Source organism: Podarcis raffonei, chromosome 4 (assembly GCF_027172205.1).
Source record: "Podarcis raffonei isolate rPodRaf1 chromosome 4, rPodRaf1.pri, whole genome shotgun sequence".
Classification (NCBI taxonomy): Eukaryota; Metazoa; Chordata; class Lepidosauria; order Squamata; family Lacertidae; genus Podarcis; species Podarcis raffonei.
The window spans coordinates 67,776,706-67,794,493 of NC_070605.1; the positions used below are offsets into that span (position 1 = coordinate 67,776,706).

Below are 17,788 nucleotides of genomic sequence, written 5' to 3' on the forward strand. Positions count from 1 at the left end.
TCGCCTCTCCATTTACGGCCCCGCCCATTTCGTTTGCTACAGCCAATGGCGCCCGGCTTAATGACGTAACGTGACTCCGTTCCCAGGATTCTTTTGTTTTTGGCGGGATTGTTCGGAGCTTGAGGCTCCGGCCGCTAGTGCTGTTGCTGGTGGGGAGTGAAAGGGCCTCCCGCGGTCTCCTCGCGCGTTGTCTTGAGGCTCATCGGGTCCTGCCCCCTTTGCTCATTCAGATCAGTGGGACCTACTTCCAAGTAAGTGCGCCTAAGGTTGCTCTTTAGTATTTCTACAGAGGGATGCCGACCAGGATAAGGATGGAGATTTCACTCCCTTCCCCCATGCCAGCTTGTGCCTGCGTGGCGGTTTACAGAACTAATCCCACCCAATCACAGAGAGGGATTAGGTTGACAGTGCTAAAGTCAAGTGATTCTGAGGAGGCAATCTGAACACCTTTTAACTGGGAGTAAGCCCCATTAAGTTCAGTGGGGCTCCCAGCACAGACTACATGCTTGAAACTTGTGTTCTGTATTTTGTACCCAGTAGTATTCCACCTGTGTTCTCCTTGCTGCTGCGTGGAACAGCACATGAATCAAACCTTTGGATTTTGCAAGCAAAGCATTTTAAACTTACTTAACAGAGTGTGGTCCATTTATTGCCAGAGCGCTAGAGAGAAGGGCGAGCTCTGCAAGCAAACTACAGTCATACCTCGGGTTGAATGTGCTTCGGGTTGAGCGTGTTCGAGTTGCGCTCCGCGGCAACCCGGAACTAACGGAGCGTGTTACTTCTGGGTTTTGCCGCTTGCGCATGCGCAGATGCAGCAAAACGTGACCCACGCAGACGTGCCGTCGCTTGTTACGTTCACTTCAGGATGCGAACGGGGCTCCGGAACGGATCCCGTTCGCATCCCAAGGTACCACTGTAAATTATTCCCATAGCATGCTTCTGCTTAACTGTGACTGTTTGAAATTGTCTAATTTCAGATATTTAGATGTTTGTCACTAGTGACGATTGGCTGGACTAATGCCAGGACTGGATTCAGTGGACCTTACTTCTTGAACATCTATAGGAATTGGCAGCTAAAAGTGGTACCCTTCTTCTTTAACTCATCTTTTAGTGTAAACAGTACATGGGTGAAAGCAGGGGACCTTACTCAGCCTCACTTGCAGCCTTCCTGGGCCCCATTAATGATAACAATTAGCCACCAAGGATATGTTCTCCACTGTTGGAGGCAGTATGACCCTGAATATTAGTTGCTGGGAATTGCAGCTGAGAGGAGTGTGGTTGGGTGTCGAGCAGAGTGCAGAGCAGAGCTGGTGAGAGATGTGGCCTGGGCAGCTTTCAAGGGCTCAATGGAGAGACTTGGAGGACTGTATTTGGCCCCCAGGCCTGAAGCTCCCCACCCCTGGGTTAAACACTGCAATCCTAGGTACAGTTATCAGGAAGTGCCCTCTTTACTTAGATAAACATGTTTAGAATCCAGCTGGAAGTGTTTTGTTGAACTGAATTATTTGTGTGAATGTGACTTTTTTATGGGCACAGACTGATCCTTCCTTACTGAGGTTAAAATGATCTGCTTTCTATTGCTATATTGCTGAACACTTATTATTTTTCAGATTGGAAAAATGCTGCTCAGGTCAAATGCTACATTAAACAGAAGAATCATCCTACTGAAAAGCAGGAGACTAACTCATGGTCGTCTTGCAGTGGACGTATTTTAAGGAAATACGCTGATGGATCAGCAAGAGAAGTTGTTGTCATATAATGGGGAACTCCTGATTTTCCAGCTGTCAAAACTAAAATCCACACAAGGCGGTGGTACAAAAGTGATGAAATTGCACGTCAGGAGAATGTCATTTGACAGTTGTACTAAACAGTTTATTGAGACGTCTACTGGGTCATTTAGCGATTGTGAGGATGGTGTGGAAATGATTCACTGCAGCTGTGGATCTGACTTCAGAACAGGAATCCTTCACCCTTGTGTTCTATTGAAAAAGAAGATGAAGAAGAACACAAAATATACTTTACTCTTGCTTCATAACAGTAACAAATTTGAGCTGGTTCTGCATTTTAAATTGGATTATGAACTGAAAGAACCCATAAAGTTGCTTTCTGGCCCAACGGTTTTATGGAGCCATGCAAAAAGCCTGTTTCACATTTCTCCCCAAACTTGCACTGTTTTATGTGCCCCTGTTCAGCTTTGTTCCATCAAATGGGCGGGTGAGATTAAGGGTGAGGGTGCTGTTGTTCTGGGAACAAGAGCTGCTTGTTTGACAGACAGAGGCAACGGGCAAAGTGTTCCCAAATCAGATGCATTCATCTGGGGTACCGAGTGCTTTGCCTATGCAGTGGAGAAACAGGAAGCGCTAACAAGGACCACTTTTGTTCCTCATGCTTATGGTGTTGTGGTATCGTGTGTGCATGTTTGTGAAGTCGATGCCGTGAGAAGCAAGTTCAGGACGTCAGTTGTCGTAGTCACATGCAAAAGCCAAGTCATCATTTTCCAAGATGGTCTGCCAAAAGATGTTCACCAGCTTCCATATGAGAATCCTTGTTCTGTACAGGTAGCAGCAGTGGAAGGAAACAGCCAGTTGGTGGTTGTAACCTTTGCTTCAGGAGATGTGTGTGCACTATGGAAGCATAATTTACAGGTATTGATCTGATACTTTGTTCTTAGGCTTGCAAAGGTTCTGCCTTCTGATGTTATGCAATATGCTCAACACAAATCTCTGCAGAAACTGATGCACGTATTGAGTGATTGAGCTTGCCTATATTCTGTTTTCCACAATAGGCAGGGCCCAAAGCGGCTTACAGCAAACATTCAAAACCTTGTATTTCCAGTGCTCTTTATTACAAATAGAACATATCAGTAAATTCAAAATGACGACAAAACCAGACACAATTTGGAAAACACAGAATAAATTCAGTATTACGAAAATGATAACAATTGAGTCTTAAGAACATAAATACAAAGCAAAAAAAGAGTTAACAAACAATACAGTTTCTAGTATTGGTTTTACTGCATTCCAGGGAGCCTGGCTACCCATAATTTCAGAGGTGATGGGTAGATGGCAAACAGCTGGTATACAGGCTAGATGACATAAAGCTGGCTCCCACATCTCTCCTCCAGAGGAGGATTTTCCTAGCAGTTGAGATGAATAGGGAAGCCTTTTGCCTACATGGAAGCTTCAAATGCATCCTGGATTTCTGATGTTGCAGAACCTCTTGTGTGTAACAGGGGTAGTGAGATGTGCTGGGGCTGATGCCAACCTAGGTGTCATTCTACTTTCTTTGAAAGTCATTCCTCTTAACACAGAGCTCATGGTAGTTACTCCGTGTTGAAGCTCTCTGTGGAGTCATGGAGGCAATTTTGAAATAATTTTCTAACTTGTTCCAGGGCTGAATATATGTAGATGCTGGGGCTAAGTCCTCCCTCAAATGAAGTCCTGAACAAAGGCACAAAACCAAATACTTGTGTGTTCAATGAACGTAGGTGCACCAGAAATAAATTTCAGAAGAATGAAAGAAGTTTTAAGTATGCATAACACAGCAGATGATAAAATGTCCATGCTCCATCTAAGGATGGATTCACGCAATGTTTGTCGCTCTTGAAATTAATTGAAGAATAAAATTGCTTGAAATGTCCGTTATAACTGTAGTTGGTGCATTGTGGTCCTGCTGCTGCTGCTGCTGCTGCTGCACCATACTAGCTTAAGCTGTATAATATGAGAATATTTTCATTGCAGGTGCATAATGTAGATATTAACGAGATGAAAACATTTCCAATGTCACCTTACATTGCAGGTGGTTTCTTCCTGGAAAAATGTGAGGTCTGTTCTGGTAGATGATTTTGTTGGCATTGGAACGGAACAAATCTTAGTTCTTCTCAAGACTGACTCCATCTCAGAAAGTTTAAATACATTTCAAATATCCAATTTTGGAAATGTTCACCATGTGGTAAGATTTACTGACTGGGGAAATTGTTGGGAAAGGTTTTCGGTAAAAGGTATTTGGCAAAGAGTCATTTGCTTCACGGCTTGCTTTGATTCAAATTGAGGAGGCTTGGAAGAAGGTGTGCCTTGCAGAATCAAATGCCTTTCATAACTCTGCAGTGACCTTGTTTTGACATAATGCTGAACCATGCCTCTGAGAACCTTTGTCTTGCATATGCTCCCATCTCTGGCATGGCTACAAGGAAGAATTCCTTTTTAGATTAACTGCATTCTGCAGAGTCATCCAAATGAACCAGTTAATCTTAACTATGGTCTGTTGGAACAACTCAACTTAAAAGAAGAATAGTTTCTGAAGTTAAGTTGTTTCAATTAAGCACATTGAAGATCAATGGCACATGAAACTGGTTAATCTGAAACAGGAACAGAAGCTTCTGATCTTGCGGAGGTGAGATGGGAAGTGCTTGAGCCTAATACTTAAAGCTTACCTAAGAACAAGCTGCAGTTATGTACTATCAATCTCATCTTTCAACTGAAAAACCAGTAGATATGTAGAATATTTTTTTAATGGTTGGCGTATAATTAAAGTACGTATATTTTAATAAATCTATATTGCATCAAATCTACAATATTATAATTATATGTAACATTTATTACAAAAATACAGAAATGTAGGCTTTGAAGTGGATACAATTGTCATTTTCACTTGGGTGGCATATGAATGGAAGGCTTTTACTTGGTCCTTGTGTGGCTCAGTTTTCCACATTCGTGCCTCGCTTACTTTCAGGCATAGAGTTAAATATGTTTTGCCTGTCTTTAGAATAACATAAGCTATGAAGATGACTCGCATTCTACACAAGAGCTACAAAAGAACCACTTCCTTACTATCAAAGGACTTGAAGCAAGATTGCAGGTTTGGATCCATTATCTGCCTCTTGATATGTCTTGACAACTTGGGGTTTGTTTTGTATTAACTTTCATGCAGCATAAACTCTGTTTTGGATCATTCCATTTCATTGATGTTTGCAAATGCTGAACCAGGTAGTCGTACTGAGTATTCCCTGCTATAATTACTGTTGAGTTGTGTTGAGGGAATCTTAACTTACTGGAGTGTTCAGTGTCTAAACATCTCGCTGCATTCTGTGGGGCTTACTCTCAGGTATATGTGCACAGGGCTATAGCCTTGCTCTCTTCAGGTTTTGAAGTACTGATAGCCATCACTAGTTTGTTTGGAAGCTAGGAAAGAAAGGCTTATTGCCCATGATTCACTATCCAACCCAAATTAAAATAAGGGATAAGCACCAGGAATTATTGCCACACTGTTGTCTGGCCTCCTTCTCCTGCCTTGTATATGTCCTTGAAAACCTAATGTTGAGATGATGATGTTTTTCTTATTGTAGGTGCCTTGCTGCTGACTTTATTTTACATCAAGTTTTGAGGTTGTCTACTGTGGATGACACATATAACCTTAGCTGCTACTTTGCTGTGAATTCCTATGAATCACTTATGAAGACCTTTGATGGGAACATGCCATTGGCCAGGAATGATAGGAATTCATTCATTCATTCCCATTCAGCCTTTACTGGCATAAGTTTTCCCAGTAAATTATGGGCAAAATCCAGAGGGCTACAAATTAGCAGTTTAGGTGTCCAAGGTATACATGCAAAGAGCAAAAGGGTATCTACATCAGCCTAGCTGAGGACTGGGAGTATAAAAGAATGGCAGGTTGCTGAAAGAAACTCGATGTCCAAAGTTCAGGTAACTGCACAATTTCTGCAGTCAGTGAGTAGCTACAGATGTTTCCCTCTGCATTGTCGGTTTCATCAAATAATTATCACAACAACCACAGAACTTCCCATTTCTATGTTGAGCTATGGTTTTTATTTTTTTTAACAATGAGAGAGGAATCTACAACTGTTAGCTCATACCGGTCTTTTAATATCTTGCAAAAGAAAAGCTTCTACTCTCGCAGTGTCATCATTATGAACTCTCTAACTCCTTTTGTATCCCGTAGGCTGGTTTTGCTTCTGTTCGAGAGCTACAGCAGCATTTACGGCTCAAAGAAAAGGTTCTGGTGGAAAGTTGTGGAGCATTGATTGACCTAGTTCAAGACCAAAAACATAGTCTTCCAAGTGCGGAAAAGGTATACGACATGAAGATTTAGTTTTTTTCCGTAACAGAGAGATGTTTTTTTAAAAAATATAAATAGGTTTCGTTTCCATTCTTCTATAATACGTAGGGACGCAGGCTTCCAATACTTTGCATAAGAGTCACTCATTGGTAGCTGTAACCATGTAAGAAATATTTCTCTATGTTTGGGGTCAACTTTTTTCACTAAAGCCAAAAATAGCCAGTCTTTAAGGAAATACCGGTACAAAATTTTGTTGCCAAAGGACATGACTATCACAGAAAGGTTCCTGTGCCATACATATATTTTCAGCTCAAAGCATTACAGTCATTGGTTCCTTTCCATAGTTTATGTGGAGTAATGCAGAACTCTGTCTGTTCACCAATTGGTGGAATTCTCTCTCAAATTAGAACAAAGGAACAATTCAAAATGGGCACAGTTTTTGAAGTTGTCAGGTAGGTAAATAGCTGCAGCTGTGGATTGGAAAAAAAACCCTACAGAGGGTTATGGAAACTCTTTAGCATATTTTTTGTTGTAAAAGTGGAGTGTGCCATACCGATTTATCTTTTAGCTGAAATATATGAAGAATAGTAGTGTTTTCCTGGTTCCGGAATTGTTTGAACTGTGACACAGGCTTGTTTTGGGCATATGTGTAGATGTGTGTATCTTTTCTTGAAAGGCAGGTCTTGTTTCCCTCTGGGATGAACCATTGGATAATGACACATCAACTCCATCTATAGACAAAGAGCAGCTTGTGCAGGAGGTTTGGTACTGTGTGGTGGAGGACAACTTAGTCGTTGGAGTGAAACTAATGGACACATATGACTTGTAAGTTGTATAAATCCTATACATTAACTACCGATAAACGCTGCTATTGGTAGAGATTATATAGCCTACAACTGCAAAATTTAAAAATACAGTGGTACCTCGGGTTACATACGCTTCAGGTTACAGACTCCGCTAACCCAGAAATAGTGCTTCAGGTTAAGAAATTTGCTTCAGGATAAGAACTTTGCTTCAGGATAAGAACAGAAATCATGCTCTGGCGGTGTGGCAGCAGCAGGAGGCCCCATTAGCTAAAGTGGTGCTTTCAGGTTAAGTATGGACCTCCGGAACGAATTAAGTACTTAACCCAAGGTACCACTGTAGAAAATAGAAAAGTTAAGAATGGCTCCGAAAGAAAATGCAAAAAAAATCCTGAGTTGGATGAATGTACGTTAGATTTATATGGTATAAATGCAAGGTACATTTTAGTGTATGTTTTTGCTACTATGAAGACACTGTAAATCTCAAGTATATCAAGAGAAGATCACAGTATACTGCCATTCCTGCATTTGTTTTTTGTTAAGTCTGCATTTTTCTTTTTTTGAACAGGCTGCTCAGTGACGTCCGTTTATCTTTGGTAATGGGTCGGAAAGGCCCTTTGGCTTTTTTAGCTAAGTGCCGCTGCAGCGTAGTTTCATTGAAGAAAGCTGCGCTGGCAGAATGTGCATCCCATTGGCAACTGGAGCCGCTGCTTAAAAGGATCAAGCTCGATTGCCATAATGGGAAGGAGTGCAATGGGGAAGCTTCTCAGGTGAAGGTGGATAGGACAAAAACCTTCACTGCAGTCACCCAGCTGTCCCCTTTCTTAGCATTGCGTGAAGTAGGCTGCGTGGTGCTGTTACATGCTACGAAGAGAAGCTGCAGAGATGACGAACGTCTGCAGAAAAGCAAAAGAATGACTTTATTATGTGGGAAGATTTTATTAAGTCTGGCTGAGATTTCTGCTGGAAAAGGTTCGATAGATCTAAAAGATTATAAATACACAGGTAAACTTTTTATGCAGGGATTGGTAGCTACTTGCTGTACTTTTTGGACTGTTTATTTAAAAGCTAGAACTACAGGTGGTTGTTTTTTAAGCTTACCTGCAGTAGTATAGGATATGTTGACCTTACTTAGCAGACCTGAACAGGAATTAAACCCAGAACAGGTTCACTTGGTTTCTGACTTAGGTATTTTGCCAGTTCTGTCCCAAAGAGCTGAATAGGTGGCAATAGTTTTCTTTAGAGCCAAAACATTACTTTAAAAAACAATGGAACACTTAACATTTCTCCCCGTCTCTTAAACAATGTCTCTTCTCTCTCTCATTCCACCCCACTCTGATCTGGATGAAAGCTTCAAATTTAATTTGTGTCACTAGGAAGAGGACTTAATAATTCTGAAGCAGCCACCTGAGCGATGAAGAGGTTGTTCTTGGTTGGTTTTAGGGATGATATGCAGGATGTGGGAGGGATGTTGTCACCAAACAAGCAGTGTTACGCTGATTTTAAATCACATGTTGACTGGTACCAAGAGTTTACAATAGGGCAGCAAAAATTAACCACAAATGCCTTCCTATCATAAAATAAGCTAGTCTAAAGGAATGCAATATCTAGATCTCAGATTTGATCTAGGATTTTGCTTAATTGAAGGATTTAAAATGAAGGGGAAACAGTTGAAGGGATGCTTTGAATGCCCTGCACACCATTTTTATTTCACGAATGCTTTTCTGCCCCTGCTGCAGGCTCCGTAAAAGATCTTGTTGCACTTTGTGCAGTGTCACACAAGGTGTCACTTCAAATCATTTCGTCTGACTATACATTGATTCATATAAAAACATGGCTGCAGGAACAAATGGAGTGTGCAGCAATAAAAGAATATCCCAATACTTTCATCTCTTGTAACTCCGGAAATCTGAATGGCACTGTCTTCAAGTGGAATCTCAAAACACCATTCGAAGGAACTTTAACAGTATTTTACAGGTAATGGCAATTGAAAAGCTGGAGATACCTTTCTCACCTCATTTTGCCTCGTGAGCATGACAGCTATAGACATTGCTGTGCTAGCAATCTAAGACCATTTTGAATAGCTGTGCTATGCTAGCTAAATGAGTAGGTCATTGGATTCTCTTGTAAACATTTTAAGTGATCTGCATAGGTGAGCATAGAAGACCCCACAACTATAATTACAGCGGCTTCATTCAATGAAGATGATATAAACTTGAAACAAGATACCTTGTGGAATTTTCAGAACTAACATTGCTATCTGCCTTATGGAAACATGTTCCACTTTGAATTTGGTATTCAAGCAAGCCAGGTAGAAGCAGGTGGGCACAGCCATAGAAGATACACGTAACTTCCTTAGAATTTTGCTCAGTCATTTTAGAGGATATTTTTTACGGGACAGGTTTTCACTGAGAGGATTTTTTTAGGGGACAGGTTTTCATGCTCAGTGAATATTCTTCCAAATATTCTACCTTAGAAAGAGCTTTTAAATGCAATAAAATATTGAGTTGTGAAACAGATTTCTGTTATGGCTTAATTCACTTATGTAAACATGTTTATATCCTAATTCACATAGGGTTTTGTTGCCTTGGTCATGGAACTCAGCTCACTGAATGGCTTCAAAGAACCTCATTTTCCCTTTCAAAGATTACTAATACCAAACATACTAATCTCAGTTACAATGCATATTTTGAGCACAATATTTAAACAGATTGTTTAAGTAAAAGCCAGGCATGGGGAACCCACATTTCCCATAGGCTCCAACTCTCATCCCCAGCCAGCATGGTCAACAATCAGGAAGGAAGATAAGAGTTGTGGTTTAGAGGACTGCAAGTTCCTCCTCCCTGCTCTAAACCTTAATTGTAACTTCTCAGGGAATATTACTGTCAGTATAACTTGCTGAGTCCTGCTTGCTCCTGCCTTTCCCCATACTTTGTATTTGTTCCAAATTCCTTTTTTCACCTTTAAGTACGGTGCTTCATGTTCTGAATAGCTTCTAGTTTACATCTAAACTTCTGCTGGTGAATTTTTATGAACAATGATAACTGACCTTTTTCTTTTTACAAATCTGCTTTACAGGCATCAAACGATTTTGTTCCAGTGCCTTCATAACCTTACCGGATCGTTGCCACCAGCCTGTAAGATAAAACCACTCAGGGTCGGAAGCAAGAAGGTACTTGCTGAGCAGCTTGCACTAACTTTAGAAAAGGAAATGGTCACTCTCCGGCAAGCTTCCTCTGCAGCTCTAAGCCAACTTGAAAACCACTTGTCTCTGATTTATGAGGAGAGCAAAGAAGCAAGTAGCGTCTCTGCGGTGCAACAGTTCAGAGAGCAGTTTCAAAGGGAGCAGAAGCAATGCATGCTGGGTATGAACCGAACAGTGGGTGGTGCCTTGTACAGGAGACTCATTTTGAATGTATTTGAATCGCAGCTGAATTCTGACACAATAGCATGGCAGTGCTCATTACTCGGCAAACTTCTTTGACTTATTGCTTAGCCAAAGCTATAATGTAAGGCGCTTCATATTCCTATTTACGATTAAAATGAATAATCCATTAGTGCTCTTATATTTGTTCAGCAAGTGATCAATTGCAAGGGAATTATTTTGCAACGTTTCAGAGAGCTATAGTGAAATGCCTGCCTGAACAAAAAGTATGGTGGTCAGTTAACTGCCTTCTGTCAGTATTCTGTATTGAGACTCCCCATGCTTGTACATCTCTAATTAGAGCAACAGGTTGGGAAAAAGAGACAGAAGCCTTGATTTGCTGTCACCTGCCTTCCTCTCTTTCGCCCACACTGCTGTTTTGTGTGCCCAACAGATTTTTAAAAGTCTGTATTTCACCATAGCTTCGGAAAAGATCCTGCATCATAAACTCTGCACCCTTATACAATGGGAGAGTAAAGATAGCCATTGTTTGTTTTTTCACTGAGCGAATTGGTTGCCCAGCAGCTTGCTGTCCTAATTAGGTCACAGAAGTACTGTGGCCAGAATACTCACTGAAAATGAACTGGCAAGAGGTATTTCTACAGTTTTTCAAAACCGCATCTCAATACATGTCTCAATACATACATGGGTACACTTCTGCTGTTCCATGAACAAAGATACCCAGAATATATTTCCATTAGGTATCTTTTAAACTTCTATGCATACTTGTTATGCATAAGGAATGTTCTATGCATAAGGAATGTTGCAGACGTTAGCCAACCTGTTGGCATGTCCCAAAGTCAGCCTCTGTTTCATGCTTCTTTATGTTTCCAAAAACCTTTCTCCAATGATACTTCTCCTTTCCAATAGCTCCATTGCACTTATTTCTCTTCGGACACTTTTTTTATCTTTTTATTGTGGTGGAGTAGAAGCTTTCCACTCATCTTTACATTTGATTCTATTGACTGCAGTTGGAGAATGTAATGCACAATATACATTGCATTTGTGTTTTTACAGACTGATACAGGAGTTGCTGAGCAACCGAAAGCTAGCAACGTAGGCAAACCAGATTCTTGGCTTTCTAACAAATGTTAAATCTCGGCATGTCTGGAGACAGGCTGTTTTTTTATATTTGTCTTACTTGTTTACATGCATGTTGTAACCTGTTTTTTAAGCTACAGTGATAGGAAACTTGATCACGCCATGTATTAAATATCATCAAACTTCCCAATAAACATTGTTTATTCCATATTGGGATTACAGAATTGTTCTTCATTTCATATATCGGTGCAACGAAACAGTTTCCCTGCAGCTGTGCAGAGAGCTGAAAGCTCATTAATAATCTTCATGCGCTAAACGGTGTTTTTAATGGGTTTCCAAATCTCTGCTCAAACCTATACATTATGATGGCTATTTAGTGTCATTCTTCTCAATAGGTCCCTTAGATGTTATGTTCTGCAAATGGGGCCTGCTGAAAAATATTTCGGATTGGGAGTCTTCCTGTTCAGGGTTCTTGCCAGCCAGCCATGCTCTCTCTTTGTCCCATGCCCTCTGCTCCTCCTCTTCACAATTTTCTGCTTTTCTCTGCAACAGTCCCCTTCTATTCCAGGAAGCATGTTCAGTCTTTCTCAAGCTCTTCCGTGGGTTTTTACCTTTCATTGTATTTTTTACTGTGCATCTGCAAACCTTGAGGTTTTCCCCAGAGCTGTTGATACCTCTCATGTGGTTCTGGCTACATAAGGGTCTATCATTTATAGAAGAAGCCTGTTTCTTCAAATTTATATACTTATTTTAAAATTGTTTTCTTCGTGTAGAAGAGATGGAGAGGGGGAAATACAGAACATTGTAGGCTGTAGCTGCTTCTTTTGCTAGAAGCATAGCGAGCAGCAACTTTCTTAGGGCTGGGTTTACATGTGTTGCAGAAAGATGTTAAGCTTTTGATAACTACCCCATGTAAGAAACTGCCTGTAATACGAAGAAATATCTGGCGGCTGTTTGGGTGACTCCTTGTTAGCTTTGACTGGCAATTTTCTGAAAACATTATCATGCACTTGTAGAGAGTTATCCATTAAATACTTTTGAAAGTAGCATTCTGGTCATTGGTTTGATATGTGGAACGAACTGAGTTGATAAAAGCTGTTCATTTTCGTCCTTGTCACTGAATGAAAGAATTTACCCCTTTTGTGTCAAAAGCACTGCTTGGGTTGAAAAGGATCCTCAAGAATTTCAAACCGTAGTTACTTTTATGAGGCTTCTGGCCTTTTAACCTGGCAAGACGTCAAGCAAACATCTTCATAAACGCAAGTAACCTCTCAGGTTTGCCAGTGCTTCTCACGGGCTGCAGAGCCTGCTTCGTTGCACCCATGAGTGCACATAATGCTTCTGTGAGCTCTTGCTTCTGGGTAGAGGAAAAGTGCAGAAATAACTGCTTAACGGGTTAGTATCTCCCCATATTTTCCAATCAGCAACTTCTATTTCAGAATAATCCTGCAGTTCGATTAGGTTTTTATTGTGCTTCAGGGTGGGTTGGGCATTCCCTCGTCCCTCAGTTCCACAGATTAAAACGATTGGCAGGTCATTATACTGCTTGGCTTAGGAGTGGGAGTCTCTGCAGAAATCAGCACTCCATGTGGCCAGTCATCGCATGCAGTATTTTTAAGGTTACAGTACATCAGGCTAACCTTATTCCATCCGCTGATTTGCTTACTTCATTGGTGTTTCTCCAGTGTTTTGAAGGGAAGCACAACTTAAATAAAAAAAGACCTTGTGAATGTGCACTGATCCTTGCAAGTGCTTGTGCACGTCTGTACCTGCACAAGACGGCAGTTCTTTCTGAACTCCCTTTTTTTCAAATTGCTTTGGATGACGCATCAGTCACATGGTCCTCAAATCCATTCTAGGTCACTTGCAAAAGGACATTCAGTTTAGACAAGTCTTGCCTGGGTTAGGATAGGATGCCACCTGCCTCAGCATCCTATCCTTCCCTAGAACATCACTAGCTGACTGATAGTGTGGTTGGTAAGGAGACTTAACTATCCTGTTCCTAGTAATGCATGAGGATGCACTGAATTTTGCCACTTTGGTACTGATTTAGTAGTTAGTGGAATCTGACAAAAGGAGGGAGGTTATCAGAACTGCCTGGGAATTCAGTTTAAATGGGGGTGTAATATATAAGGAATGTCCGCAACTGTTTTGATTCCCATTTGACGAGCAGGCGCAGTGGTTAGAAGCGGGTGTCTGTGTATGTATGTGTATCTCCCAGCAGAGCAGATGGCAAGGCATTAAAGGAGGCCAAAGTGAAAGCTCTCTGATATTTGGAAATTTCTAGAGCATAAAGATAAGCAGCTGGAACAAAGGTTTTGCTAGTTTCCAGCTGCCTAGCAGCAAAGCTTAGTCTTCTTGCAGGGTTACATCCCAGATTAGTTTAGTTGTGTCCTTAGTTCTCAAGGCCACAAGTGTAACAGAGAGACGATGACCCAAAGTGTGATAGTTCCACCTTTACATCTCTCTCCCAACCAGAGGAGAAGTTATCCAATGAAATAAAAGAGGCTAAGACAGAGGGATTAAGATTTAACTTAATCCAATAGCAGTTTATGGTTTGCATGCCAAAATGGAACTGGATTATGTAGTAGTACATTCCTGCTGTCTATACTCAACAGGGATTGATATGTGTTTTGTAACTTATGGTCTGAGTGGAGTCATCCCAGATCCTACTCTTTGAGTTAAGGCATTCGGTGTGCAACATGGAACACCAAAGGTACAGTGGTACCTCAGGTTACAGACCCTTCAGGTTACAGGCGCTTTAGGTTACAGACTCTGCTAACCCAGAAATAGTACCTCGGGTTAAGAACTTTGCTTCAGGATGAGAACAGAAATCGTGCAGCGGCAGCTGGAGGCCCCATTAGCTAAAGTGGTACCTCAGGTTAAGAACAGTTTCAGGTTAAGAACTGACCTCCAGAACAAATTAAGTTCTTAACCCAAGGTACCACTGCACTGTGCAAAAAAACCTGCATTGTATATCTACTAAAAGTCCTTGTAAATGCACAGCTGTGAGCCATGTGTAAGTTGGGCTCTCACTTTCAGTCACATATTGAATGAGCCTCCTTTCGAGAAAAAGAACCTAGGAAGGGCAATGGTAGTTCTTTGGGCATTCTCAAAAACATGCAGACTGGGCTCTCTGCAATCCTGTTGACTGGAAGACTACACCAATATATCTGAATGCCATCACCTCTCTTTCATGGTTGTTGATCAGCGAGCGTTTGAAAAAAGACCATTTTGTAAAGTCTTTTGGTAATTTGTGGTGAGCTGCTCCTCAGTACAGGAGTAAGAGAAATCCCAAAGGGCTCTTCTGATTTTTACTGTTGAGCTTTTAGCAATGATTTTTATTGTAATTTACAGTACTATTATTGTTTTGTTTCTGCATTTTAATGTATTGTGATTTTGCATTTTTTTGTGTATTGCTTTTTAAATTTTTTATAATGAAAGTGGAATAGAAATGCTTTTAATACATAATAAGTAAATATGTGGTTTCTGTTCCAAGCTGGCTGGAGAAACTCTGAACAAGAGCACTTCTGTCTGGTGTTGGTGACCAGCTTATTCTCATCTAGATTTTCCATTCTCTTGTCTTTAAGCCAGAGGTAGTTTTTTTTTTAAAGTTTGTCTTCCATTGACCAGTAGGAAAGCTTCAACTCTCAAGAGATTGTTTTCTTTCATCTTTGTTGCATGAGTAAGTACATTTGTTATGCCCTGGTTAGCATTGGGGGCTTATACTGTTCTCTTTTCATTTATATAAGCATCTGCTGAGGCATGATAGTTTAATTTCTAACCAGAAATGACCTGGGTGCACTGTAACAATTAAGTCAACTTTCAGTTCACCAATAGAAATTAAACTTTGAGTATGTGGATTTGAGAAAGATCCTTGGCTTGTGAAGGTGAAGCTAAACTCTGTCTTGATTCTGCCACAAAATGGAAATGTATTGGGCAGAAGGAGGTTCTTAAGCCCTCCCTCTCCCCATCCAGCCATCCATTAAAACCTCCCTACTTTTTATCTAATCCCAAATTCCACAGCCTCTCACAAATATGAGAGAGAATGGGAAAAGCAACTGGCAGGACCAAGCAACAGATTGAAAAGTATTAAGCACCCTCTTCCTGTTTCAAGTTTCTAAGCCACAAACTCTGCTCTCTTGGACCTAATCTGCATACGAGAAGCAACAGTTGGATTTTAAACGCATCCTCATTAACTGTAGTTAGTCAGGGGTGCTAAGAATTGGCAGCAGACTCCTGTCTCCCTCACAGAGCTACAGTTGTTAGATTGCCCTGTGGAGAGGGATCGATTGTTAAACCACCCTGGTAACTGTGAAGGAAACAGGGGCTCTCCTAACAACTCTCCGCAGCTTAACAAACTATACTTCCAAGGATTCTTTGAGGGAAGAAATGGGTGCTTAAAGTGGCACAATACTGCTTTCAGTGTATATGTGGGCTCAGCCTTGATCTTCAACCCTGTGTAACTTGAGGATAAGGGATAGCATTGCCATGCGATCTGTTCACTCAGCTCTGATAGGTGCTATCATCAGTTTTGGAGGACAGAGACGGCGCTTATTACGTTTTATACAGGGACCTTCCTCCCTGCACCCTATTTCAGGGGTGCTTAACTTGTGGCCCTCCAGAGAATGTTGCACTCCAATTCCCATCAGGCCTAGTCAGCATGGCCAAAACGTTGGGCATAATTGGAACTGTAGTCCTGCAACATCTGGAGAACCAAAGGTTAGCCCCCCCACCGCCCTATAAAAATTGCTGGTGTTGGAAGGAATGATCCAGATACATGTACTCTTAAGGGTCTGTATGGACCAGGCCACCATGCTGACAAATTGTTTTTTGAAACCTGCTTTTAAAGGCACAGAGACAGCTAGTGTATCATCTAGTTTGGCCATTGGATGGAGGTGAATTCTGTGACAATCCAATTTTAAGAGTCACCACACAGCCATCTGTTGCACTTGTCCTTCCTTGGACGAGGGCCTGTGTATTGTATATGCATGTGTGCACATGCAAACACAGCGAAGAGTTGGCTTCAAAATATAACAAACGGAGACAGCTTGATTAAGCCCAGAGTCTGACAGTAATGACAGATGAGCGATGTCTGCTCTAAATAAGGTCTTCTCTTTCCTGAAGCGCTGGAAGAACAACAGACGAGAGTGGCATGCTCCAAATAATGAGGGGGTTGGGGAGGAGGGAAAGCATACTGCCTTCTTCTAAAAGCAAAATAGAACATCAAGCCACAAAATTACATCTGCATTATTGAACAGCATTACTGTGGCAAAGGAGGGAAATGGTGGAGAAAAGCTATTTAAGGAGGATAAAACGGGGTCATGAGGCATCTTTTACAAGCCGCTTCCCTATGGCACTGAGTCTGGCATACATACAGCTAGATATCGGTTCTAGCAATTAGTACATTGCAAGGCTCTTTAGCCTACTCCATGAGGGCTTTAGTGACCAAGGGAGGCAGAAAATTAGATCTTCTAGAAAGTTCTGAATCAATCATTCAGGGGGCTCAGGTCAGGGTTCCCCCGGGTCTCTTAAGATCTGGCTCTCAGAACTCCGACCCCCTCTAGTCCTGAGTCATATCTCAAGTATTTTCTGAGTCTGTCCATAAGATAATGCAGGCCTTTGGGCTGAAAGGATTCCCCATCCCTGTGCTACAAACATCAGGTGTTGCCAGGCTACATGAGAGTGATGTAGGCGTGCAGGTGGGAGGCCTTAGAGAACTACGATGGGTCTGAAATTTTTACTATATTCAGGCAGGCAAAAAAAAATGTTTTGCCTCTAAGAATATAATTTATTTATTTAAAAACCAACAGGCTGGACCCCCATAGAGGATCATATCTTATTTTGATGGCCAATACATCCAGATGTACAGAGAATGACTGTCCCTTATTGACGATGATACACTGAGACATATTGTTATCGTTAGTGTAAGACACACAGTTTGTCAAACTCGCTTCCCCAGCCTCAGCAATGTTCACTGTATTGCATTCTGAGTGAACGCACAGCACTTCTGAAAACTGGGCCCCTTAAGTGTATCTTCTGCATCTGTCCAGCATGGAATATTCCATTTTGAGAACAGAGGCACATGGTGTTCTTTTTTGGCCAGACACCAAAAAAAAAAAAATGGTCAGAACAAAAGACCTGCCCTGAAGTCATACGCTGACAGAGCTGCTGACTCATTCAATATTCCCAGACCTTTCAAAACACGGGCTATTGAAGCTTGAGTTTAGGTTATAAGAGCACATAAGTAATTTAAAACATTCCACGAATCCCATACTTAGCCACAGAAATGGACAAAACATTCAGTCAAACTTAAACCTAAATCCCAACACCAATTTCTGAAGAAAAAGCAAGAAAGCTAGGATATAGTGTATTTATGTGGGGAATAGGGAGTTGGAGTCTGGGGAACGTTCTATTCCCCTCCTTGAAAGTGACTCCCAAGTAC

General features: G+C 41.3%; 1 protein-coding gene across 5 annotated transcripts; it reads left to right on the top strand.

The window, feature by feature from the left end:
- The first annotated feature begins 145 nt into the window (after positions 1-145).
- FANCB (FA complementation group B) lies at positions 146-10,444 on the top strand. Of its 5 annotated transcripts, none has more exons than XM_053387185.1 (9): positions 146-251; positions 1,611-2,645; positions 3,799-3,951; positions 4,765-4,857; positions 5,959-6,087; positions 6,752-6,900; positions 7,447-7,883; positions 8,618-8,855; positions 9,957-10,444. In XM_053387185.1, exons 2-9 carry the CDS (start codon positions 1,728-1,730, stop codon positions 10,360-10,362), a joined length of 2,523 nt encoding a protein of 840 aa, XP_053243160.1. In that variant the 5' UTR covers positions 146-251; positions 1,611-1,727; the 3' UTR covers positions 10,363-10,444. The 5 variants fall into 5 exon arrangements, with proteins under 5 accessions (XP_053243160.1, XP_053243162.1, XP_053243163.1 ...); XM_053387187.1 differs by having other exon boundaries at positions 158-251; positions 978-2,645; XM_053387188.1 differs by lacking the exon at positions 146-251 and adding an exon at positions 978-1,079.
- The last annotated feature ends 7,344 nt before the right edge of the window (positions 10,445-17,788 follow it).

Excerpts from the sequence above, each read along its gene's own strand:
- FANCB (XM_053387185.1), top strand. The coding sequence starts at position 1,728 with ATGGATCAGCAAGAGAAGTTGTTGTCATATAATGGGGAACTCCTGATT. Across the intron at positions 4,858-5,958 it reads GACTTGAAGCAAGATTGCAG|GCTGGTTTTGCTTCTGTTCG; the intron begins GTTTGGATCCAT and ends TGTATCCCGTAG. Across the intron at positions 7,884-8,617 it reads AAAAGATTATAAATACACAG|GCTCCGTAAAAGATCTTGTT; the intron begins GTAAACTTTTTA and ends CCCCTGCTGCAG.